At 48.3% G+C, this 25,885-nt stretch overlaps 2 protein-coding genes across 3 annotated transcripts in view; both read right to left on the bottom strand.

Annotated features, from left to right (window-relative positions):
* The window catches only part of RUSC2 (RUN and SH3 domain containing 2), a 70,900-nt gene extending 55,332 nt beyond the window's left edge, over positions 1 to 15,568 (bottom strand). The window contains exon 1 of one of the 2 annotated variants that reach the window (XM_054177941.1): positions 15,502 to 15,568. The gene's annotated coding sequence lies outside the window, so the exon portion shown is untranslated. Of the gene's footprint in view, positions 1 to 6,088; positions 6,364 to 15,501 lie in introns of those variants that run through there. The other variant, XM_054177940.1, reaches the window with a different exon arrangement.
* A 3,158-nt stretch (positions 15,569 to 18,726) lies between these two features.
* ATP8B2 (ATPase phospholipid transporting 8B2) overlaps positions 18,727 to 25,885 on the bottom strand; it is an 81,897-nt gene continuing 74,738 nt past the window's right edge. The window contains exons 27-28 of the mRNA XM_054178405.1: positions 24,495 to 24,625; positions 18,727 to 18,948 (exon numbers count right to left, since the gene is read on the bottom strand). Coding sequence (XP_054034380.1) covers positions 18,727 to 18,948; positions 24,495 to 24,625 — 353 coding nt within the window. The remainder of the gene's footprint in view (positions 18,949 to 24,494; positions 24,626 to 25,885) is intronic.

The raw sequence follows: 25,885 nt of genomic DNA, 5'->3' as shown, positions 1-25,885 counted from the left end.
CCATAAACTAGCGCAGATGTATCTGGAAATGCAAACACAGAGGCCAAGGAACTATGGCGAGTAATTAATGCTGTAGTCCTGAGCCCCAGCATCTGGGGACCCCTGTCCAAGACCATGCTGCTTTCAACCCAGAGCAACAAGGTAAGCCCAAGCATTGCCCCCAGGTTTGCAGCCAGGAGACATCTCAGCTCCTTCCCTCCTTTTCTGTGTGCAAAGCTTCATGTATTAGGCTGCATAACAGCAATGAACACTCCACACACATAGCAGGTGACTTCTGCTATGACCAGTATCAGACCAGGCAAGAGGGGACCCACATCATCTATCTGCAAGAGGGAGAATCTCTGTTTTCAGATGGAGCTTCTTGGAGCATTAACCACAGCTGAGAAGCTCTCTGACTCTCTGCATATTTGTGGGAACCCAAAAAGGGAATGTTAACAAAATGTTTAGAAGGCCTTCATGTCTGGGTGAGGCCTTGGAGATGAGAAGAGATGCTGTACCCCCCAAAACCATGTGAGAAAAGAATGGGAGAACAAAGTGCTGCATCTTTGAAGGCCACTGGGGAGCAGAGCACCTGGTAAAATACAGATAAATCAGAGGGCTTAACAAGGCAGGGTGTGGGAAAATGGAACTGTAACACAGCACTTACAGGATGGCCAAGGGATCAGGCCCAGCCAGCATGGGTTTAGGAAGGGCAGGTCCTGCCTGACCAACCTGATCTCCTTCTAGGATCAGGTGACTGCCTGGTGGGTGTGGGGCAGGCTGTGGATGTAGTCTACATGGACTTCAGCAAGGCCTTTGACACCGTCCCCCACAGCAAACTCCTGGCCAAGCTGTCAGCCCATGGCTCGGACAGCAGCACTCTGTGCTCGGTTAGGAACTGGCTGGAGGGCCAAGCCCAGAGAGTGGTGGTCAATGGTGCCACATCCAGCTGGCGGCCAGCTACTAGTGTTGTGCTCCAGGGATCAGTGCTGGGCCCCATCCTGTTCAATATCTTTATTGATGATCTGGATGAGGGCATTGAGTCTACCATTAGCAAACTTGCAGATGACAGCAAGCTGGGCCAGGTGTTGATCTGTTAGAGGGTGGGAGAGCTCTGCAGAGGGACCTTGACAGGCTGGACAGATGGGCAGACTCCAAGGCATGAGATTGAACACATCCAAGTGCTGCGTTCTACACATTGGCCACAACAACCCCAGTGCTACAGGTTGGGGTCAGAGTGGCTGGAGAGTGGCCAGGCAGAAAGGGACCTGGGGATACTGGTTGATAGTAGGCTAAACAAGAGCCAGCAGTGTGTCCAGGTGGCCCAAGAAGGCCAATGGCATCCTGGCCTGCATCAGGAACAGTGTGGCCAGCAGGAGCAGGGAGGTCATTCTGCCCCTGGACTCAGCACTGGTTAGGCCACACCTTGAGTCCTGTGTCCAGTTTAGGAAAGATGTTGAGTTGCTGGAACATGTCCAGAGAATGGCAACAAAGCTGGTGAGGGGTTTGGAGCACAGCCCTATGAGGAGAGGCTGAGGGAGCTGGGGTTGCTTAGCCTGGAGAAGAGGAGGCTCAGGGGAGACATTACTGCTGTCTACAGGTGGGGGCTGGTCTCTTCTCCCAGGCAACCTCTGATAGAACAAGAGGACACAGTCTCAAGCTGCGTCAGGGGAGGTTTAGGCTGGATGTTAGGAAGAAGTTCTTCACAGAAAGAGTGATTGGCCACTGGAATGGGCTGCCGAGGGAGGTGGTGGAGTCACCATCACTGGAGGTGTTTAGGAAGACTGGATGGCGTGCTTGGTGCCATGGGTTAGTTGACTAGATGGTGTTGGGAGATGGGTTGGACTTGATGATCTCGAAGGTCTTTTCCAAACTGGTTAATTCTTCTATTCTGTTCACATAGGTCTCAATAAACAGCCATTGGCCCCACAGGTCTTCGCCACTTGGCTCCACATGAGGCCACTTGGCTCACCTTGCAGCTGTGGTCCTGCTCTCATTTGGTCTGTTAGTTTGTGTCTCAGCTCATGGTGGTGGAGCCAGCTGGGCTGGGACCACTACCCTTCTCAAAATTTGGTGGCAACCCCACACTTAATAACTTTTTTTGCATCTAATAGAGCAAGCTGTCTTTGAACAGCTGCTGAACCTGAGGGTCACTGTCTTCTGTGGTCAACAAGGCAGCAAGGAAAGGAAAACATGGGGAACCTTGTGGGATCCCCTCCTCACAGGGTCCCAAGGCTGTTCTCTGTGGAGGATTCTCAACACTTTGGCTCAAATGATGACAGCATTTGGGCAGGGCTTTGTGTTATTTTTAACACTTGCTCACATAACTCTTTGCATGAATCCTGGGAAGAGCTTGTCACCAAAATAGTATACTGTGGGCACTATTTATACACCCACTGGCAGCACAGCAGGGTATACTAAAGAGGGAAAGCTAAGAGGACCCCCTTCCCTGCTCACAGATTAGCCACTAGGGATGTAAAGGGAACTTAAAACATGGTTTGTTACTTCAGCTAGTCTTCAGAAGCAAACCTCCACCTGCAGAAGGCCTCATAGCCTGGTCTGTCCTGTTTAGGAGAGTCTCACCCATGTGAGAGGGAAGTCCAGGTACTTGGGGAAGATGAATGGCTGTGCATACAGGGGCAGGCACATCTCAGCTGGTGAGGCCTGGAAAAGGGAATAGTTGTGCCTAAATGCCATCTAGGTCAGAAGAAAATGTTGCTGCTCTCCTGTTTAATCTATCTTGGGCTACTGCAGGGAAATCCAGCAGAGGCAGGGTTCCATGATCATCACCTTTTTTCCCTATACAGCCCCTACAAAGGTGTGCAGTGGTGGGGGAAAGTGAAATATTAAATGCCAGGGAGGTTCATCAGAAAGAAGACACCAAACTATAAAGACTGATTCTCCTTCATTCCTAGACATAACAGCAGGCTCAAGCCTGTCAAAATCAAACCAGCTTGCCCTAAGAGACTGAAGCAAAAAAAATCAAAACAAGCCTTTTGAGACTCTCCAGGGAAGGAAGGCTCTTCCCCTGCCTAATTTTCTGGGGTAAAAATAACCTCTCCAAAACCATTTCTGTTCCTACTGAACTTCCTTGATTTTTGCCTTCTGTGAGTTTCTTCTCCTTCCCCCTTTCACCCATGACACATTTAGACTGATCTCTACTTTCACACTCCTGGAGAAGCAGGTGACTTGACCTGGAGAACATATACAGGATGCTGCATGAGAACAGAGAAGACAGATAGGCTCTGGAGCACCAACACAAAATCCTGGAGTAGAAAGGGAACCAGAGTTTCCAATGTCATGGTAAAAAGAACATGGATACATGCATTTCCTTTCCCTTTAGAAGAGGCTATGGCCTAAGCAGCATACTGACAGCTCATCAGAGCTACAGAACAAAACCATATACATGCTACTAATGGAAGAATCCTCCCCTGGCAGGGGCAGGACTGACCACACTACTTTTATTAGAATAAATGGAAGAGATCAGCTCCTACCTTGCCAGGTACAATCTCCTCAGACCGTGGGCTCAGCTCACTGCAGCTGGAAGCTGGGTTGCAGCAGCACTGGCATGAAAGCAGCAGTAAGAATATGCAGCAGGCAGAGCCAGTGATAATCCAAAGCAAACCCAGCCTGTCGCTGTGTTGGCTCAGGGATCAGGGAGCCATGCTGCCAGGGGACCCTGCGGGACGCTCCCCTGTTCCTGGAGGATGGCAGGTGAGAAGCCAACGTGACAAGGCACTTCTTCCAGACAGGAGGAGCAGGCTCAGGGGTTTCTCTGCCAGTCACCTGCCTCTCCTCAGGCACAGCTGTGCCAGGGTGCCAGCTTCACTCACAGAGTATGTGGGCAGGAGGGGAAAGTGAGAGCTGTGGGCTGCTGGCAATGCAAAGGCCAGATTGCTAATGAAAGCCCCAGTGTAAATACAGATGCACTCTGGAGAGGGCTATGGCAGAAATGCAGCTCGAGTTACAAAAAGCCATTTACAAGCTCAGAAAAAAGTCAGGGTGATAGGGCTGTGCGTGCTGACTCCATGCTGTGCTTGCACAAGGCCGTGGGGCTGGAGAGCAGCTGCTTGTGGAGTGGCCAGTAGTGAGAGGAGACACCCCCAAGCCCACACTCTCCAGCAGCTCCTTAACACTTCATACACAGCACCTGTGAGCAGGAATACAAGCTTAAGCATTTTTCTATCCTGTGCCCCACCTGGAACAGCCCCAGCCCCACACCTCTGGTGTACAGTGCTATAGCTGCCCATCACACCTGGGAGGAAGGCCGGTCAGAGCACTGCTCCAGTCATATGTGTGACCAGACAGGGCTGCAGGAGTCGTTTCCCATTGTCCAGGCCTTCTCTCAATGCTCAGGGGTGCCACAGTTTTGGGAGTTAACCTCTCTCTCCAGTTCAGTGTCTTTGGCACCTCCTGCTAGGATTCTTCTTTCTCTGCCATTTCAGGATTACTCACAAGCTGTACTGCTAATGGATTTACACCAAATAAGGAAGACTGGGGACAGGGACTAGCTCAGCAATGAAACATTGGGCTGAGAGGCTTTGCGTCCCTTGTGCCCACAACTGGAACAAGCAGATGAGAGTTTTTGTACATTTCAGCTCCTGACCATTAAAAGAACACTGAAAGAACTCAGCAAGAGGCTGAGAAGGAGCTGTTTCAGGATGCATACCACAGTGAGCAGAGCCTATTTTAAGTAAGCCTGGTGCCAGACAGGCATATGGCTAACTCCAGTAACCTCTGGGTGCAACCAGTGACAAAATAGGGAGTTCATCTGGTTGTGAAGCAACTGAGACCCGTTCTGTTGAGGCTGATGAGATCTCCCTTGAAAAATATTTCTTAGCCTCAAAAGAAAAAGTGTGAAAACACTTGACTTGGGGCAGTTTCATCAGTGAGTGCTGATAAAAACCTAGCTTCAAGGACTGCACAGAGGAACCCCAAGTAATAGGTGTATGTCCTGGTGATACCTACAAAAGGGATAACACCAGCCAGGCATCAAGTCAGCCCAAAAGGCTTCCTCTTAAGGACAGCACCTTGGTTGTATTATCTTTTGTCTCCTCTCTCCATCAAACTGCTGGTACAGCCACTACCCCTCCACACAAATAAGAAAGCAAGATTACTAAAGTTAAAATTCCCTGCTCCTGTGCATGAGGATATCCTTTCCTTGGGCTGACAATACCTGCAATGAGGAAGGTGCTTTGTTGCTTTCCCTCTCCACTGCAGCTCAGCCCAGCTGACCTTGGGATGAAGTAATTCTCCTGGCACTGAGCTACCCTTCCCAATGTAACAGGTGTAGCTCCTCAGGTCTGTCTGAGACAAAATACAGCCATGACTTCATCACCAAGTATTCATCAGCATGGGCAAGAGAGCTCCTCCATACAGGGAGCTGCTTCTCCAAATGTGATGAGCCTTCACGACTTATTCCTGTGTAGTGACAAATCAAGACAGGTCTCTCCTGGGACTAAGTGACTACTCTGATAGGCAGGTTCACTGCTAAGCAAGTCAACACCGAAGCTGTATCTCCTACCAAATTTGTTTTTCAGATAAACTGGTCTCAGCCAAGGAATGGCTAACCACCAGAAGACCCCATAGGGTTTAAAAACCATTCACAACAACCCAGGCTCAAAAGAGGCAGTTGAGAGTGTTTAGATTAAGACTGCAGTACAGCTCACCACACCTGCAGCAACAGCAGTCCTGTTAAGGCACCACTGACATGCCTGTAGTATCCACAGCCTCCCAGGAGCACGAGCATGGACCTCTGCAGGGCAACACTGCCTACAAGCTCTCCCTTGTGCTTTCTGCTGTATCTGGAGAGATGGAGGAAAGAACACCCACAGAAAATGGTGTTTAGCAATCTGTACAGCCTGGCCTTGTCTCAGTTTGGGAGGCACTCTTCCCTACAAGCACTGTTCCACCTCAGTGTGACCCACTGCCCAGATTCATCGTTCACTGGAGGAATCCAGCCAGTACAGGAGACAATGGGTGCAGTCAGCACCCACTTCACAGAGTTTACTTTTCCAGCTGAGCTGCATCAAAAGCTCAAGCAGACCACCTCCCTGTTCAGGGCCTCAGTTTCTTTCGCCTCTTGTGAAAAAAGGACCAGAATACTCACCAAGGTGCTGCAGATGTTGTGAAATTAACTTCATTATGGGATGATGGCAGTCTGTGAACAGCAACAAGCATTCTGTGAGAGTCTTTTTTCCGCCCATACAAGCAGAGACTCCTTCTGGCTTTCCCAGGCACACAAGCTACTGCACACAGCTTTCTTCACCCTCCCCACGGCAGGTATGCTGAAAAGACACGGATACCCATAACCCCCAAAAGCAGGAGCTACCTCTACCAGCTATCCCCAGGCCACCTGCCAAGCAGGAATGCAACACACCAGCCCTGCCTCAGCAGAGCTGTCAAGGCAGCCTCGGAAGGGCTGGGGCTGAGCTGCTCTGGAATTCCAGCAATGCACAAGCACCCTGTCAGCCTGCAACAGGAATGACTCCTCCCTGCCCCTGACCAGGCTGAATCACTGGAAATACCAAAACAACGATGAGGTCATGTTCCCAGAGCAAGGAACTGGAGCCAGATATAGGTACGTGGAGAAGCGTGCTAAAAAGGGACACAGCGTACAGGCTGGAGCCTCTGGCAGACAAGCACCCCTGGCATTTGTCACATTTAAAAACAGCTTGAGGCTGCCAGGAGACTTTTCTCGGCAGGCAGCAGGGAACTCACAACAGAGGCTTTAAACTCTGAAAGAGGCACAAACATATGAGCTCATGAATGCATAGATTTGGGTTCAAGAAGCGAGGCATGACGCCTGGATTGTGCATCTAGTGGTCCCAAAATGGCACTGCGATGCCCTGCTCAGGTTTGAGCAGTTAAGATTCACCCTGCAGCAAGCTGAACAGCAGGCAAAAATTGCCTGCCATACCAAAACACAATAGCTTAGTACGCTTTCAACAGGGTGAGTGGCAAGAAACAGTGCCTCCTGCTATTGTTCCTAAAGCAAGCATAGAAAACACTCCGTCATCAGCAAATAAACTTTTCAAGGCAGTGCAGTTCCAGCCTTTCCCATTTCTCTGGAAAGACTGGAGACATTTTGCTGCTCAGACTATGAAGGAAATTGCAACATAGGACTTGGAAAGGATAGAGGAATTCACAATAGAATTTGCATTACCCTGCCTTTTCCGCTCCTCGTAGGGCGAGAGATTTGGGTGGATAACAATAACACCCACAGCTGTATGAAAAAGAGACTCTAAGAATCCAGGTTTTGTTCCATTGGGACATAAACCAGTTCCTAATGAGAAGCCAAGGGGGAGCAAGGATGGAACCAGATAACTAACACCAGGCATCTGTACTGTGTCCACTTGGCATTCCAAGTGGCCCAGAATAGGGCCACAAAAACTATCAGAGAGCTGGAATACCTCTCCCATGAAGAAAGATTGAGAGTGTCATCATTGCTCAGCCTGGAGAAGGCTCCAGGAAGACCCTATTGCAGACTTCCCACAATTAAAGAGGGCCTACTCAGAAAATGGGGAGAAACTTTTTAGCAAGGCCTGTAGCAAGAGGACAAGGAATAATAGTTTTAAACTAAAGAAGGGCAGGTTCGGACTGGATGTAAGGAAGACATTTTTGTATGAGGAAGGTGGTGAAACACTGACATGGGTTGCCTACAGAGGTGGTAGCTGCCTCATCCCTGAAAACATTCAAGGTCAGGTTGGACCAGGCTCTGAGCAACCTGCTCTAGTTGAAGATGTCCTTCCTTACTGCAGGGGTATTGGACTATATTTACAGGTCCCTCCCAACTCAAACCATTCTATGATCCTGTCATCTCTCCTGGATGGCTAGCCAGTACTCATCAAGCTGGCTTGCTCTGCAACAACCACAACAGTGTCTGACACTCTTGAGTTCACAGGGTCACAGGATGTTAGGGGTTGGAAGGGACCTCTGGAGGTCACTGAGTACAAGCCCCCTGCCAGAGCAGGACCATAGAATCTAGCACAGGTTGCACAGGAATGCATCCAGGTGGGTCTTCAAAGTCTCAAGAGAAGGAGACCCCACAACCTCTCTGGGCAGCCTGTTGCAGTGCTCTGTGACCCTCACAGTGAAGAAGTTCCTCCTCATGTTGAGGTGGAACCTCCTGTGCTGTAGTTTATCTCCACTGCCCCTTGTCCTGCCACAGGTTGCAACTGGCAAGAGCCTGTCCCCTCCCTCTTGACACCCAGCCCTCAGACACTTATAAACATTTATTAAATCCCCTCTTGGTCTTCTCTTCTGTAGACTACTGCCCCAGGTCTCTCAGCCTCTCCTCATAAGGCAGTTCTCCAGTCCCTTAATCATCCTCATAGCCCTCTGTTGGACTCTCTTGAGTAGATCCTGCTCCCTCTTGAACTGGGGAGCCCAAAACTGGTAAATCCATGCTGACTGCTCCTGGTCATTCTCTTCTCTTCCATGTGCCTAGAGATGACCTCCACAATGAGCTGCTCCCTCATTTTTCCAGGGGTGGAGGTGAGGCTCACTGGTCTGTAGTTTCCTGGAGCCTCTTTCTTGCCCTTTTTGAAGACTGGAGCGACTTTGGCTTTCCTCCAGTCCTCAGGCACCTCTCCTGTCTGCCAGGATTTTGCAAAAATGATGGAGAGTGGTAGAGCAGCATCACCCAGCTCTCTCAGCACTCTTGGGTGCGTCTCATCAGGGCCCATGGACTTGTGAATATTCAGTTTATGTAACTGATCCCTATCCCAGCGGACTGTGCTCACCAACTTTCTCCTGCAAGTGCTTTCACATTTGTTAGTAAACGATAAATCTGTGGTGACCTGTATGTAACTCCCATAGGAGAGCAATGAGACCAGAAGTGTCCCAAACCAAATCAGTTCATTTTCATACCACTGCTGCCATGTGCTCCAGTAACAAGTACCACCATACGAGGTCACACCAAGAAGCCTTCTGGTCTAGTGTGGCATCCTTGACATTGTGGCATCATCATATATATACACCACAGACTGATGTCTCTTAAGGCCATGCTCTTCCAGCTTCCACCAATCATCAGACAAGGAACTTCCAGAGCTGGACGCTACCCACTGACCGTCACGGTCTACAGCCACTGAAGCACATTTCCGCTATTGAGGTGTCTGGTTCCTTTTGGAATCTGTGTATATTTTCAGCCTTCATGCCATCTCATAGCAACATGGTCTGCAAATCAACTGTGTTGAAAAAGGACTTCCTTAACCTTCTGCCTAATAAATAATTTCACTGGATGTGCTTCCTCTGTGCTGTGAGAAATAGCAAAGTTGAGAAAGGTCGTTCCTTACCCAGTTTCTCCCCACTGTACGCTACTTCATAGGCCTTTACTCCCTCCTCATACAGAAGCTATCCCAGTCCCTTAATCATCTTCGTTTGCCTTTTCTGTATCACAGTATCACCAAGGTTGGAAGAGACCTCAAAGATCATCGAGTCCAACCTGTCTCCACAGACCTCATGACTAGACCATGGCACCAAGTGCCACGTCCAATCTCCTCTTGAACACCTCCAGGCACGGTGACTCCACCACCTCCCTGGGCAGCCCATTCCAATGTCGAACAACTCGCTCAGTGAAGAACTTTCTCCTCACCTCGAACCTAAACTTCCCCTGGCTCAGCTTGAGACTGTGTCCTCTTGTTCTGGTGCTGGTTGCTAGAGAGAAGAGACCAACCCCTTCCTGTCTACAACCACCTTTCAGGTAGTTGTAGAGAGCAATGAGGCATGTTCAGCTCTACTCTTTCTGAGAGAAGAAGACCAGGATGTATGGGGCAGGCACATCATGACTGTATACATGCAAGAACATATAGAACCATTTTTCTTATTTATTTACTCCATTTCCAGTATGAAGCCTGTGTTTTTGGTTACAGCTGACATGCTCAGACAGAACATAATCCACAGTGATTCCAGAGGGCTTCTTGTGGGCAGTGAGAAAATGTTCACAAGTCACCATTACATGCAGAAAGTTGTGGCATTTAACAGGATGGAGTCCCACCTGCTGTTTTACCACATTAACAGCTTTGCAACAGACTCCTGTAACTCTTTGGGCAGTTTCCAATCCCACTACCTTGGCTAACTTAGAATAATCAGAAAAGTAATCTTTACTCTGTCCTCCAAAGAACAGCACATGCTCTACAGAGATCCCTTTTGGACCCAGACACAGCAGAATCACAGAATCAACCAGGCTGAAAAAGACTTCAGAGATCATCAAGTCCAGCCTATTGCCCAATAGCTAACACCTCCTGACAACTAAACCATGGCTCCAGGTGTCACAGCCAATCTTTTTTTGAACACCTCCAGGGATGGTGACTCCACCACCTCCCTGGGCAGCACATTCCAATGGCTAACAACTCTCTCAGTGAAGAACTTTCTCCTCACCTTAAGCCTAAACTTCCCTTGGCACAACTTGAGACTGTGTCTTGTTCTGGTGCTGGTTGCCTGGGAGAAAAGACCAACCCCCACCTGGCTACAACCTCCTTTAATGTAGTTGTAGATGGCAATAAGGTCTCCCCTGAGCCTCCTCTTCTCCAGGCTAATCAATCCCAGCTCCCTCAGCCTCTCCTCATAGAGCTTGTGCTCCAAACCCCTTCCCAGCTCTGTTGCCCTTCTCTGGACACGTTCCAGTACCTCAACATATGTCCTGTGATTGTAGCTCCAGAGCTCTTGGTTTGCATTGCAAAGCATGGAATTTGACAACAGTGCTCCTAACATGATGACAAGGAATGCTCTGTGTCAGAGAGATATCCCACTGCAGCCTGATGCAAGAAGCTGTGGATCTATAATGCTGGTGATCTGCACCTGAACTTGTGCAGACACAGAGCCATGCACAGGTAGACACTTGTAGCAGATACTCTACAGGCTTTGCCATGCAGTCTCAATGTAGACAGCAGCACAAGCACTATGGTAGTATGGTAGCCACACTTCACCTACCATTACTGAGATAAGATTAGCAGCACATCAAATTTGTGCTCACACATCACCATCTGAACAAGTGTCCTGGCTTGGTACCTGTGGAAGATCCCGGTCCAGTTTGAATCAGCCATTGTGAAATAAGCCAGCAAGCTCTTCTTATGAGTGATGTGAGCAAGTCATCTGAGAGACACTGCTACCATAGTGCCTGGTTTTCTGCAAAGCAACTGAACTAACAGGCAGGCTGAATGCCTCCTAAGGCATTGTCCCCCAAGAGCAGCCTCTACAGGTTGTGCCAGATGATAGTGTCAGCAAAATATTTGTGACAGCAGCCCAAGAGCTGTCCATGAGAAGACTGTTCAGACAGGAGTGGTCCTGAGCAGGACACTGTGACCAGTTCCTCCCTGCTCCCAACTCCTGCCAATGTAGTCAGCACAACTAATGCCATTTTATTGAGTGGCCATTCCCTGACTTCTGCCCCCTCACTGTCAGGCCCAAAAGGTCCTGTGCATCAAGCAGACAAACCAAACAGATTTCTTCTTCACCTCCCTGCCAGCCTCAAGAAAATAAAACTTTAATTGTAACTAAGATTGGTGCCAAGGATCCCTAAAAGAACCTGCCAGAGATGGGGAATGGACACACAGAGGACTCAGTTGGACATGTGCAGTCCAAGGCAAGGCTTATGAGCTACAAAGATGCTCAGCTCACCCAAACAGATGTGAATTGTGGAAACCAATATGCCCAGTTCACATAATCACACAAAAATGGGAAGATTAGGAGGAGAAACTGGGCTTCAGATAAGCAGCAGGTATCACAAGATATCAGATAGTCTCAACTATACTCCATGTTCTAGAATGAGAGAACTGTACCCAACAAACCTCAGAAAACACACTGCCATGTGTCAAGGGCTTTGGTGAAAAATCAGGAATTCAGTGTTCAGCAGAAGCCTGATTGCATAAGGCTAGGCAGAACTGGGGTAACCAGCCTTCATGAACACCTGGGAGGGATACAGCAAGCAGAAAAACTCCTTCCAGTCAGGTGTATCCTGAAGCACTCCAAGTTGAGCTGTCAAACCAGCAGGATCTGATGCTTTGCCCAGCTTCAGCAGAGCTTACCACAAGAAAGAGCACCAGGTAGCTACAACTGCACACAGTATCTTCATTTCCTTAATTCCTAGAGCTCAGACATACCTTTGAGACAGGGCAGCTTGATGGTGTGAGGAAGGGTGAAGGAGGCACTTCATCTGTCCTTCATCTGTTTCATGCCAAATATTGCTTGCAATCTCACAACCCCTATGCAATATCCTGGTCTGAGATATTACATTCTCCAGCTCACATAAAAATAGAGTAAGTGTACATCCTTTACACTGTCCATTGATCACTGCCCAGTCAACAACTCTACCAACCCATCCAAACAACAGTACAACCAAGTCACTGATTATAGAAAACTCAGAATACAAGGCACCCTGCACATGAAAGTGTCAGGCAGCATCTGCTGCCACAGTAGAAACTGAACCAGAAGCAGAACTGCAGGCAGAGCAGCGGGAAACCATAAACCTTTTGAATATTCTATGTTCCCTTACCCACAGCCTGAAGGTTTTTGAGGAATGACTGCCAGGCGGTAAGGAAGCCTCTGCAGCAGCTGCTCTAGGTGTTGCTATCTAAACCCAAAGGACACAAACCCACTGCTGCCATTGAAAGGTCGTAAGTCTGGAACCCAGCCCAGCAGCTTCTATGAAGCACATGAACTATAATACTTTCAGACTATAATTTTTCAACATGAGAGTACAAATTACTTTTCTAAATACAGACCTTTAGTCTACACGGAATGAATGGCTTGGGTGCCTGCAGGGCTGATGGAGGGTAGCACTCTATGCCAGATGACATAAAAGACTTCAGTTTAAAATTCAGGGCAGCTACCAACTCCCTGAGTCACCTTGGTCTGCACACTTCAGACCCCAGCTCCCTGCTGAATGAGAAGAGACTGAAACTCCAGGTCTCTCAGGGGAGGGAGAATGCAATAAATCCTAAAAGATGCCAGGATCTCTGCCATATCACTATGTACAAAACTCAGGCTTCTTTTATTAAGTGTCTAATAGGGATGTGGAAGCAGAATGCAGTCAGTAACAAAAACATTGTCCTTCCCTTGAGACACAATGCTCCGATCAGACCAGACAGCTTCATTTGTGGGGTGATGCATGGGGCTGGAGGTGGCATCAGCTTTGCATTCAGGTCTGGGAACGACCATTCTCAGAGTGCAAACAAGCAATTCAGCAGCACAGCCCTCACTGAAGCACACACAGCTCCCCCAAAGACAGACTCGATACTTCCAGAGCACCCACAGAAAACCACTGGTTGGATCATATGTTTTCCTAATTGAGAGGAAGCCTGGCTCAGCTCCGATTTCCCGCAACATCTCTCGGTGTCAGGAGTGGGGGTTGGAAAAGGCCAGATCCATTTATAGCTGAAAAGTCTGGCAGAGGGCTCAGTCTATGTGGAAAGGCAGGGAGCTGACAGCTCCACCCAGCAGGAAAGGCAAGAAGGGAAGGCTGGAGAGGGTGTATGAAAACCACTCTCCTTCATGCTGGGAGCAATGGAAGAGAGGTTGCTCCTCCACAGTGCCAAGCAGAGAAAGGCACTCCACTTCTGAGGGAATTATAAAAAGTAGGACACCAGAAGACTAGCTCTGGAAAAACTGAAGAACAGCTGAGCTGCAGCTACAGTCAGGAGTGCTTGCAAGTCAAGACCAGACTTCACAGCCCCATGTCCTTCTACTGTGTCCTGTATGTTCACCCCTGCAGTGACCCAATTCCGTGTCACTGGGACAAGGCTACAGGTGGCCCCTGGTTGGGGAGCTGAAGCTGGGAACTCACCTTTGCTGAAAGGAATGACAGCTCTCCCACACCAGCATATTTACATCAGCCAGCAGTAAGGAGGGGTAGTGAAAAGCCCTTGCCAGCCCTCGTGGAAAAGAATTGCCCGAGGACAAGACACCAGTTTAAAGCATTAATGTGCACAGACTCATGCTATGCTGACTTCAGCTCCTCTCCACATAACCAGGCATGAGGCAGTGAGAGTGGAGAGAGATTTATTCAGCTAACATGGCTTAGATGAGCAGGCCATAAAAAAATCACAGGCAGTGAAACATCATTGCTATTGTACTGGCACATTTGAAAATGACAAATTCAAATGAACAGGTGCAGAAAAGGCCTGGGGGAAACAGAAAACCTATCAAACAAGAAGAGTCTTAAGGGCTGGGCTTCTTTAGCCTAGCCAAATGTAGGCAGAGAGTGGGTAAGTTTGCTCTCTAAATATATCACAGAAGACAAACAAGACTGCTGAGGCTGAAGGACAATGCTGGCACAACAAGAGAATAAATGCACTGTGAACACATTTAGGTTGAGAATTAGAGGAGATAAAAATATCAGAACAGAAGCTTACCAGCTGAAATGGCTAGTTATGGGATGAGGTTTTATCAGTGGCCTGATGGGGTTACAGGACACAGTGCATCTGCACACAGAGGTCCCTTGTGCTCCAGGTCTTGTTCGCAGGTGGCAATGTGTATGGGTCATTATACAGATCGCTCCTGTCTTACTCCAATTGGGGAGCATGGGGCAAGCAGGCGGTGCTCCTTTGCCCTCCCATTCTGTAAGAATGCTCTTGAGAAATTATTTCCAGGGCACAGGTCAGTGGAAGAGAGTTGTGTGGATGCACACTGATAAAGTGAGAGCCACTGGACAACCTGGCAGAAATGCGGGTGTGGCACTTAGCCAGGTGAAATACCTTCCACGTGCCTCTGCCCAAAAGCACCTTGACATGCCTCTGCCCTGAAGTACCTGATGAGAGGAGCTTTTCATGAAGGCATGTAATGATAGAACAAGGAGCAATGGCTTTAAACTGAAAGAAGGCAAATTTAGATTAGATACAAGGAAAGAATTCTTTGTTGTGATGGTGGTAAGTCATTAAAACTGGGTGCCCAGAGAGGCTGTGGATGCCCCATCCCTGGAAGTACTCAAAGCCAAGCCGTATGAAGCTTTGAGCAACCTGGCCTAAAGCAATGTGTACCCACCCACGGCAGGGAGTGTGGAACTTCACGATCTTTAAGGCCCTCCCTATGCAACCTGTTCTGTGATTTTATGCCCCACATTATTAGTGGCAGACATTGTTCTGTATCACCCTGTTGGACACAGGGGAGAGCGGAAATGTTCTAAGCCGTCCTCTGCTACAGTGTAAGAAGAGTAACCATATCATCACCAGTTACCATCAAAGCATTATCACTCCTGATCCTGAAATTGCTGCCTGGTGGGCTGGCAATTACTCAGGCGCTGCCCTCTGTTCAAACCGTTGAGTCTTTATATTATGGAAAAACGAGGAGAAGGGAGGGGCAGCACATGACACCAGGTTTCCGGGATGAATTTTTTATATACCTATCACATACAACAGCATCTTAGAAGACTGAATTATCATCTGCAGATACTGCACAGCCTGGGTCTGACACCCCACCCCGCAGCAGCGCGCACACGAGCGATACCGACACCGCAGCAGCTGACCTGTCCCCGCTCTGGTCAAAGCCAAACCCCCGGCTCCCGCTCCCGCCGCCGCCATCCCTTACCGGAGCGCTCCGCTGTTTACAAGCCGGCAGCGGGGCGGGATCTTGGCGCTGCCGCTGCCCGCCCTCCGCGCCCCTCCTCCCTCCCGCCCCGGGTCTGCTTGGGAGGTGCCGTCCTTCGTCTAAGCATGTCTGACGTTTCCTCTGAAGTTCGTCTTAAAATATCCATGCTAGGATCCAAAGCTTGGGAATATTTTCACCCGCTCCCCCCCCTTCACCAAATCAGGAAATGGCGTGAAAAGGGCTGTCCTCTCAGATCCATCCTCCCACAATCCGTCCTCCAGCTTGAGGAGGTCCGGGACCATCACACGCATCTGGTTGTAATTCCTTTGATCAGTTAGCAGACTGGCAAGGAATCAGTCATCCCAGTAATTTTATTTTTTTAAAAAAATTCCTTTTTTTTTTTTTTTTTACAAAACCAGGAGTGATGCAGGGCAGACATCACTGCCAGCCGAGTCGTTTCCGATGCTGATCTTGTCAAACCACTGGAATATTGGTATCTGCGCAAGTTCACCAACAGCTCTAGTATCCCCTGCACGTGCTATGCAGCATTTGCAAATCCCCTTTAGCCAAAAGGTGAGCACTTTGCACGTAAACCGTATGAAAAGAGCGACACAGTCTCAGAGTTGCCTTGCCCTGTCAGCAAAATGTTTGTCCCTGCTGGTCTGCGTTACATAACACTGCGTCACATGTTAGGAGCAGCTTAGCTAGGACTCTCAACCCACAGACCAGCCGTGGTATGGTGGGGGTGTCTGCTTACCTGCATAAATTCGTGTTTTTTCCTCTAGCCCCTGGGGAGGCTGACTGTGAAAGACATAAACCTCATCAGAAAGCCATGATTGTCTCTGCAAAGGGAACAGTAAATCAGAGGGCTGTGACAAGCTCTAACTACGGCAAATGTTTTTTCAGTCAGGGTGCAGGCTCTCACTTTATGAGGTATCTCCTTGCAGGGGAGACAACTGGACTAGAATTTTCCCCCTCCCTAGCATGCAACTCCAGGCTGCTGAAGCCTGGATCCAGTCCCAGCTTTAGTTTTGCGCTGGCAATGCTCAAATTTTATACCACAGGAACCAAGTCTCCCGAAGCAGCAGGTTATAACAGAGAGTTGGTTTTTTCCCTCTGCTGGGTTAAACCCAGAAGATGAAACCTTCTATTAGAGCTTAAACAACCTTACACCATAATTGCTGAAACTGGAACCACAGCGAGCAAGGTGTTACACAGAGACTGAATGAAATGGGGACATGACTGGCCTGTTGCCCTTACATGTTGCCTCCACTGATAGCTCAGAGGCTCAAGGCAGAGAGCTCCCAAAAAATACCAGATGGTAACTGTGCAAAGAAATTCCAATTCAAAGCAAGGAATGAGTCTACAATGGTATAAAGGAGTCAGGGTGTGGGGGGAGAAACAAAACAAAACACCACCCAATGCTTCTTAGTCCTCTGCACAAAAAACCCCTTCATTTAAACAACTCATCAGTGCTGACAGGAAAGACTCTCAGGCTGCCATGCTGGCCTTCCACCCAATAACCTTGCTGATCATGGAGCTGGTGTAACAAAACAGCAATCAAATCACAGTCCCTCAAAGTCTTTGGCTTTGTCTGTGCATCTTAGGTTCCTCTGCTGGTAACCAGACTGATAGGATTCTCAGCTCTCTGAAACACATTATTGACAGATGAACTGTTCCCAAATAAAATATTAGTCAGCACAGAGAAGCTCTGCAGAGGCTTCTGAACCTTCACTAAGTTCCTCCAAAACTTGACCACATAGTTCATCAGGTAAGGTGAGGGAGACAGCAGATCATACTCCATCCCCTACAGTGAGCAACAGCACTGGTGAAGCAAAGGGAAGGACACCCTGCACTGGCTGTGAAATAGCATCTCTGCCTCTGATACTGCTTGTGTGATCTCCACCAAGTCAGGCATATGTGTTTGTCTCTGTTATGGTGCAAGAAATACCCGGTACTGGCAGCTCAGGTGACCCCCTAACCATGACACAGGCTTCTCAGGGTCAGATCTTATGGCTTGATCCATGCATGACCCTGAGCTTCTTTTGCCATTGTATTTTTGGGTCTAAATGAAATGGCTGGTGGCCTAGTACAAAACCTGAGAGGGCTCTGAGGACAACAATCTTTCAGAAGAGTAAATTTGCAATGCAGACAAAACAGGGCTGGCTTATGAATGTCAAGTCCTTGTCCTTTGACCAACTCAGGGTTTCTCTGAGCTTGCGGCACTTTCCAGCTGCAGATGCAGGATGAGGATGACATGTGGGCCACTGGCCATCCCTTGAGAAACTGGGTTAACCATTAGTTTGGAAGGAGGTTATTTCCAACTCATGACTTCCACAGTGCTTGTGTACAGTCAAAAGGCTAAAAATTAAAGAGATTACAAAGATTTGGGGCTGTATGGCTGGACCTAAGGCACACCTTGGGGTCAGTACTGTCACCCCAATAATATGGCCCAGAGTGGATTACAGAAACAAAGGCACATGAATGAGAAAGTCATTGCCAATTCCGCTTTTTCCCCAGTCTGAAATTCTCTTAGATCTGAGGTATGTAGTTAAAAGGACAAAAATAAGTAATGTTATGAGCAATTTCAGGGAGTGGATATGCCTCCTGCAACATACTCTGTTTTGTTTCGGGGACGGCCTCTGGGATTCCATATTCAGGTAGTGATAGGACTAGGGGGAATGGAATGAAGCTGGAGGTGGGGAGATTCAGGCTGGAGGTGAGGAGGAAGTTGTTCACCATGAGAGTGGTGAAGCCCTGGAATGGGTTGTCCAGGGAGGTGGTTGAGGCCCCATCCCTGGAGGTGTTTAAGCCCAGGCTGGATGAGACTCTGGCCAGCCTGATCTAGTGTGGGTTGTCCCTGCCCATGGCAGTGGGGCTGGAACTAGATGATCCTTGTGGTCCCTTCCAACCCTGACTGATACTGTGATACCATATAACTGATCTAACTCACCCTGCCTGCCTTCCTTGGCAGTGGCACATGTCTTTGGAAGAGAAGCTGGAGTCAGAGGGTGAATATGGGTGAAAGGAAAGGCCCAAGTGCTAGGCTTGCTGCCAGAGGGCAGCATTCTGGGCAGCCACTGTCTCTGTGCTTTGCAGAAAGCACAGCCTCCTCTCCTGGCAGCTGTTTACTTCTTTGGTTTGCTTTCACGGTTTTTTGATTTGTTGTGTTGTTGGTGCTGTTTGGGTTTGGTTTTTGGAGGGGTGGGTTTTGGGTTTTTTTTCTTACAGTCCTTTGTGTTTATATTTGTCACTGTTTGGTGAAAATGTTCCTGTTGTGGCAAAAGGTGATTTTGGTCGCATGTTTCTCCCAGACATGATGAGTGCTCCAAAGCCATGCTGATGGGAGAAGGCGTAACCGGAGCGGCGGGTGCTGGTCCGACGCAGGCGTCTCTTGGGTGAAGGTGGAGGTGGCTGTTTTTTGGCTTCTTTGATCTTGAGCAGGACCTGAAATCAGCATATAAGATGGGGAAAGTGAGAAGTGCATTGTTATTCACAAGCACAGTTAAAAGGGGAACAGAAGCAGCGGTCCAGAGCTGAAAGTTGTTGACAAGGTGGATGGCAGGAGGGGTTGCAGAGCAGAAACTGAACTGGCAGCGCAGGATGGCTGCCTGGTAAAAGGAGAAGACAGTTTTATTCTAAAAGGTGTTAATGGAAGTGTCATCTTTAAGTGATGGGAAGGAATGATTTCAATGCATTGTCCCTCACAGCGCTGTGATCATCTGGTTGGGGTATTACTGCAGGTATTTCAGACTTTCAGTCAAATAGCCCAATAGGTGGAAAGCATCTAATCCATCGCCAAATGTGCAGAAAACAAATAAGGACATACTTTTAAACTGTCTTACTTAATCTAGAAAATCGGTTACTGAAAGGGACCTTCAGCAGGTAAAAGCTTTTTATGATGAGACTGGTGACCAAGAGGTTTTCATGTTCCTTGGCAGAAGAGAATGAAGTAATGCACTTTGTTTGCAGGTAGGTAGTGAGCTCTCTGCTCTCGTGTGGCCACTAAGATCATCTGCAGATGAGTATCTTTTGAGAAGGCAGCTTCAAAGAACCATAGAATTGTTTGGGCTACAAAAGATGTTTAAGATCATCAAGTACAACTGTTATCACTGCCAGGTCACCACTAAATCATGTCTGTTAGCACCACATGGATTTGAAATATCCACAGGGATGGTAACTTCCCTGAGCAGTCCATCCAGTGTTTCACAACCCTTTGGGGAAATAATTTTTTGCTGATGTCAAATCTAAACCTCCCGTGGTGCAACTTGAAGCCATTTCCTCTTGTCCTATTGCTCATTACCTGGGGGAAGAGGCTGACCTCACCTCACTATAATCTCCTTTCAGGTCCTTGTAGAAAGCAAAGAGATCTCACCTCAGCCTTCTTTTCTCCAAACTAAACAACTCCAGTTCCTGCATGTGACCTTCCCCAGCACTGAGGTCAAACTAATAGGCCTGTAGTTCCTGCATCCTCCTTCCAGTCCTTACTGTAGAGAAGCACCACGTTTGCTAACCTCAAGTCAACTAGGACCTCTCCAGCTAGCAAGGACTGCTGGTAAATGACTGAAAGTGGCTTGGTGAGTACTTCTGCCATCTTGCTCAGTGTGCTTGCATGGATCCCAACCAGCTCCATATTTTCTTCTAGGTGGTATAGCAGGTCACTGACCATTTCCTCTTATATCATAGGGGCTTTGTTCTGCTCCCTGTCCTTGTCACCCAGCTCTAGCATCTGGGCACGTGGAGAGCAACTCTCTAGTCTGGCTTTTGTATCTAATGGATTTGTAGAAACACTTTTTATTGCCTCTTGTGATGGGTTACCCCCATCCTGAAAGCAGTGGGGGGGGGGGGGACAGGGACAGGGACGGGTAGGGGTAGGGGTTGTGAAAGCCTTGCTTCCCCCCAGAAGGGGTTTTTCCCCCTGGGGAACTGCGTTGTGTATTCCACTCCCCCTCCCTGTCCAGCAAACCTATGAAAAGGAAGACACTGCAGCCATTTGCTCTGTTTTACTTCTGCCTCACTGGGATGAAAGGTCTAAGAGAGTGGCTGCTGGCTTCTTGGTTCTCTGCCATGTGGTAGGGCCTGGCCTTTCTCCCTGCTGCATCTTCGAAGGACTGATGGTTTTGTATATATAGTCATCCTATCCATCCTTGTTCCTTACCCTTGTGAACCCTTCCTGTTATTGTTTTATATATGTGTGTGTATAGATATAAATGTATGTATATATATTTATTTTAAACTCTCTACTTCCAATCTGACTCCAAATTATTTCTCAGTAGATTTACCTCCTCCTTTTTTTCCTTATCCCCCTTTATTTCCCTTTTTTTTTTCCCTTTGAGGAGGTGGGGGTAGAAGTAGGGGAGGGATTCTCAGTCTTGTCCCCCCATCTGAGCTCTTAAATCCCAGTAAAGGCTCAAACCACTCCACCTCTTAAAGCAGTAGCCAGATTCTAGCTGGACTTTGGCACTTTTAATTTTCTTCCTGCATGACCTCACTACATCCTTGTAGTCCTCTGAGTTGCCCAAGACAACCTCCAACCTGTGCATCACACACAAGTCCTTCTCTGCTCACAAACAACAGGTCTGGGGCAGGGGGGTGCCTTCCTGATTTAGGGAAGGGAGGGCTGGAGATTGTGAGTCTTCTCAGACTTGTAGATTTTTTCTGCCCCTTCATCCTGGTTAGGCAATCTGTAACAGATTCCCACCGTGTTATTGTCAAGTCTATTGTCACCATCATTAAGCTCAAGTCAATCAAAACATTCCCTGACATAGAATACATAGAATATATAGAATAAACCAGGTTGGAAGAGACCTTCAAGATCATCGCGTCCAACCCATCAACCAATCCAACACCACCCAAACAACTAACCCACGGCACCAAGCACCCCATCAAGTCTCCTCCTGAAAACCTCCAGTGATGGCGACTCCACCACCTCCCCAGGCAGCCCATTCCAATGGGCAATCACTCTTTCTGTATAGAACTTTTTTCTAACATCCAGCCTGAACCTCCCCTGGCGCAGCCTGAGACTGTGTCCTCTTGTTCTGGTACTGCTTGCCTGGGAGAAGAGACCAACATCCGTCTGTCTACAACCTCCCTTCAGGTAGTTGTAGAGAGTAATAAGGTCACCCCTCAGTCTCCTCTTCTCCAGGCTAAGCAACCCCAGCTCCCTCAGCCTCTCCTCGTAGGGCTTATGTTCCAAACCCCTCACCAACTTTGTTGCTCTTCTCTGGACTCGTTCCAGCAAGTCAACATCCTTCCTAAACTGAGGGGCCCAGAACTGGACACAGTACTCGAGGTGCGGCCTAACCAGTGCAGTGTACAGGGGCAGAATGACCTCCCTGCTCCTGCTGGCCACACTGTTCCTGATGCAGGCCAGGATGCCATTGGCCCTCTTAGCTGCCTGGGCACACTGCAGGCTCATGTTCAGTCTACCGTCGACCAGCACCCCCAGGTCCCTCTCAGCCTGACTGCTCTCCAGCCACTCTGACCCCAGCCTGTAGCTCTGCATGGGGTTGCTGTGGCCAATGTGCAGAACCCGGCACTTGGATGTGTTCAGTCTCATGCCGTTGGACTCTGCCCATCTGCCCAGCCTGTCGAGGTCCCTCTGCAGAGCCTCTCTACCCTCCAGCAGATCAACTCCTGCCCCCAGCTTGGTGTCGTCAGCAAATTTACTGATGATGGACTCAATGTCCTCGTCCAGATCATCAATAAAGATGTTAAAGAGCATGGGGCCCAGTACTGATCGCTGGGGCACACCACTGGTGACTGGCTGCCACATAGAGGGATAGCCCACAGCCTTTCCATCCCTGCTGGAGTTTATAGCCATCCAGCACAGTACTCCAGTTGTGTGTTTCTGTCATGTCAACTGTATCACAGTTTCCCCTCTGCACAGAGTTCAGCATGCATTGGAGTAGATAGCCCAGCTTCAGCTGATCTATTGATGCTGTTAGCTTTTTGGAGGAAGAAGCCCTAAATCCTACATGACCATTCTCGGGAGCTTCTCAGTTTCCATCACATCAATAACCCTTGCATATGTGTTGACACATGAATATCCATCCCCTACCTCCACTGAGACTGCAAACTGAATGACTTTGCTAGCACACCATCTACACTGGCATGCCACTCTGATGCTTATCTATAGTGACCCTAATTTTATGCCTCTCCACCTTCAAAACTAGTTTAAAGCTCTTTTGTTGAGCCCTTCTAACTCCTGTGCAGATCCTTTTCCCCACTTTGAGACAGGTGTACCCCATCTGTCACCAGCAGGCCTGGTGTCATGTAAACTGACCCAGAATCAAAAGTTCTGTCAAAGGCAGGAGGCCAGGAATGAGTGCCAGAGGCTCGGCAGAATCCCCAGCCACTGGACTTCCATCGCCATTCCTGCCTGGGACAGCAGCAGCTGCAGGTATTTTGCCTCTCTAATCATCAGGCCTATATTTAAGTTCCTCTCATATTGCCAGCAGGAAACCCAAACACTCCTCTCCTGTGATAATACACTTCTCAGATGAGGTGGCATATTAAAGTGATTTTGCACCGTAGAGAGAAAGAATCATAGAACCATTTTGTCTGGAAGAGACCATTAAGATCATCAAGTTCAACTGTTGACCAAACACTGCCAGCTCACCACTGAAACCACACCCCACAGTGTCACATCTTCATGTTTTAAATACCTCCAGGGAAGGTGACTCCACCACCTCCCCGAGCAGCCTGCTCGGGGGAGTAGGGCCTTCATGGCCCTTTCAGTGAAGAAATTTTTGCTAATGTCCAACCTAAACCTTTCTTGGTGCAACCTGAGGATGCTTCCTCTGTTGATGCTCAGCCCAAGCACCGAGGCTAGGATTGTGGGACATAGCTATGTTGGACTTCTTAACTGAAGGCTAAACAGGCCATTTTGACATACCCGAACTGCCTTAAACTGTGTCCTGATAGGTTGGACTTGATGAACTCGAAGGTCTTTTCCAACATGGCTAATTCTGTCATGCTGTAATTCTGAGGACCTTCCTTGAAATCTTCTCTAGGACCACCTACCCCTAAGCAAGGGCTGGGAGTTCCCCTTCACTCATTCTCCAAGAGCCCTGGAGCACCTGCAGAGCTTCCCAGACATCCCAAGGATGATCAGGGCAGCCCCTGAGGAGCACCGAGGAGCACGCCTGTAGGGTCCAAGGTGTTCAAGAGGAGACTGGACGTGGCACTTGGTGCCATGGTCTAGTCATGAGGTCTGTGGTGACAGGTTGGACTCGATGATCCTTGGGGTCTCTTCCAACCTTAGTTATACTGTGATACTGTGGGGTCGTGCTCGGAGACATTCGTGTCTCGCAGCTCGCTGCAGGAAGACGAAGGACACACCAGGTGGCAGCAGCATTTAGGAGATGGTCCTATCTGATAGCTAGGACGGAGGGGACGGGGAGGGGGCACGCTTACTACGATCTTCTGGAGGGTTTCATTGGCTGTAACGAGCTGTGTGCTCTCCCGGCCCACTCCATCTCTACCGACCTCTCCTTGCCCTAATGACCTCTTCTTCATATTCCTAGGGATGGGAGGGCTGCTGGATTCGAGGGGGTGGTATTTGGCTACAAATACTTTGGCTACAAACGAAGTAAATTCTGAAGTAAAAAAAATCCCCAGAAAATAGCACACCTGCGTGGAGAGCAAAGGGCTATGATCTACCAGGCTGAGAACTGGCAGGAGGAACACCTCACTCTTTGCCACTAAGCTGCAGCACTAAACTACTACACAGCTTCCTCACTTCAGTACAATCTAATCCATATCTAAATAACCTCAGCCTTAGTCCCAGTTACAGAAGGTTTAAACTATGCCAAAACTCAAACTCAGTTCTCTTTCTCAAGAGACACTGGGAAAGGATGGCAGCACTTGCACCTATAAAGACATAATGCTCTGAGCAATGCCAAGCCCATGCAATATGGCTCCTCAGTAAGCTGAGATGATAGTAAGCATGATTTAAGCATGATTTCTGGTTTAACAAACCACCTCCTTACTTTGTCACTGGGAGTTGGCTTTAACTGTGCCTTCAGGAATCGAAAGCCAACTACAGGCAGCACACAGAGGGTGATGCTGAGGAAGATTGCCAGCCACACATTTGGTTGGCTGAGGGTATTTCGAGCAGTACCTGAAACACAAAGATATGATTAAAACCATTAACAGCAGCACCTCTCACTGTCATTTACCTGAACCTTCCACTCTCTGTGATTCCAGAGCAATTGGAAGACAGAGCAAAACATGAAGCATACACCACCTCCAACAGTGAAATAAATCAGCTGTAGAGAGGACAGCAATGGCAATATAACACTCTAAGATGAGCCAAGAAAAATGCAGTGTCCAGACACAACTGCAGCAAGAACTCAGGATGACAAGGATGTCAGAGTAAGCACCTCATCTCTTTAGAGTCAAATCCCTGCAAAGAATTGATTTAAATGTTGAGGAGACCTTCAGCAGGAGTCCATCCCTCTCATCTTTTACCAGAACTCTAGTGCAAAAGAAATACTATTATTTTCTTAGTTTCCAGAAGCATTTCCTGAAGCACATGGAGTACTGACTGCCCAGCAGATGACAGGCTTACAGCACTTTATGAGGGGTGCATGCTGTTGCACTGGATGTCTGCATGGACGGCATGGCCTAATAGATACATTGGCAGAGCAACTGACATATGCTGCTGTGCCACTGCCACCTTCTTTGAAAACAAAATGCTCACTTCTGGATCCTCCAAAACTGAAGGAATGTAAGGCAGAACAGGCAGTCTACAAAACTCTTAGTAAAAAGCTTAATGATGCTATTGTTGGCAATAAAGTTGCTGAATGTTTTCTTTTCAGCCAAATTCTGCTGTGATACAATTCCACCAAAATTAAAGCAAACAAGTTGTCTGAATCCAGACTAGAAACACTGCCCTTAAAAATAATTTCAGACTGAGACCTTATGAAGCAGCTCTCAGCATTATGGATAATTTAACTTACATAATACCAACAGAGCAGCAGATAGAGATAGAGATAGAGATAGAGATAGAGATAGAGATAGAGATAGAGATAGAGATAGAGATAGAGATAGAGATAGAGATAGAGATAGAGATAGAGATAGAGATAGAGATAGAGATAGATACAGAGAGAGAGAGAGAGAGAGAGAGAGAGAGAGAGAGAGAGAGGGAGGGAGAGATACAGATACAGATACAGATACAGATACAGATAGAGCTACCTGCTGTTGGAAACTGGGCACTCGCTCTTCTCTCTGCTTTTTTTATACTAAAAGCCATCTTACAGTGGAAGTGAGCACCTGTTTGGAAACCCTTGCAACAACTGACCTGCATCTCAGATATTTGTAAAATGGCTGGGCTCTTGGAACTGCAGTGAAGATGGGCTGAATGTGTCTTTGCATAAGA

Source organism: Dryobates pubescens, chromosome Z, assembly GCF_014839835.1.
Source record: "Dryobates pubescens isolate bDryPub1 chromosome Z, bDryPub1.pri, whole genome shotgun sequence".
In the NCBI taxonomy this organism is placed as follows: domain Eukaryota; kingdom Metazoa; phylum Chordata; class Aves; order Piciformes; family Picidae; genus Dryobates; species Dryobates pubescens.
The sequence above is the reverse complement of the archived record's forward strand: the minus strand, read 5'-3'. Positions and strand labels throughout refer to the sequence as shown.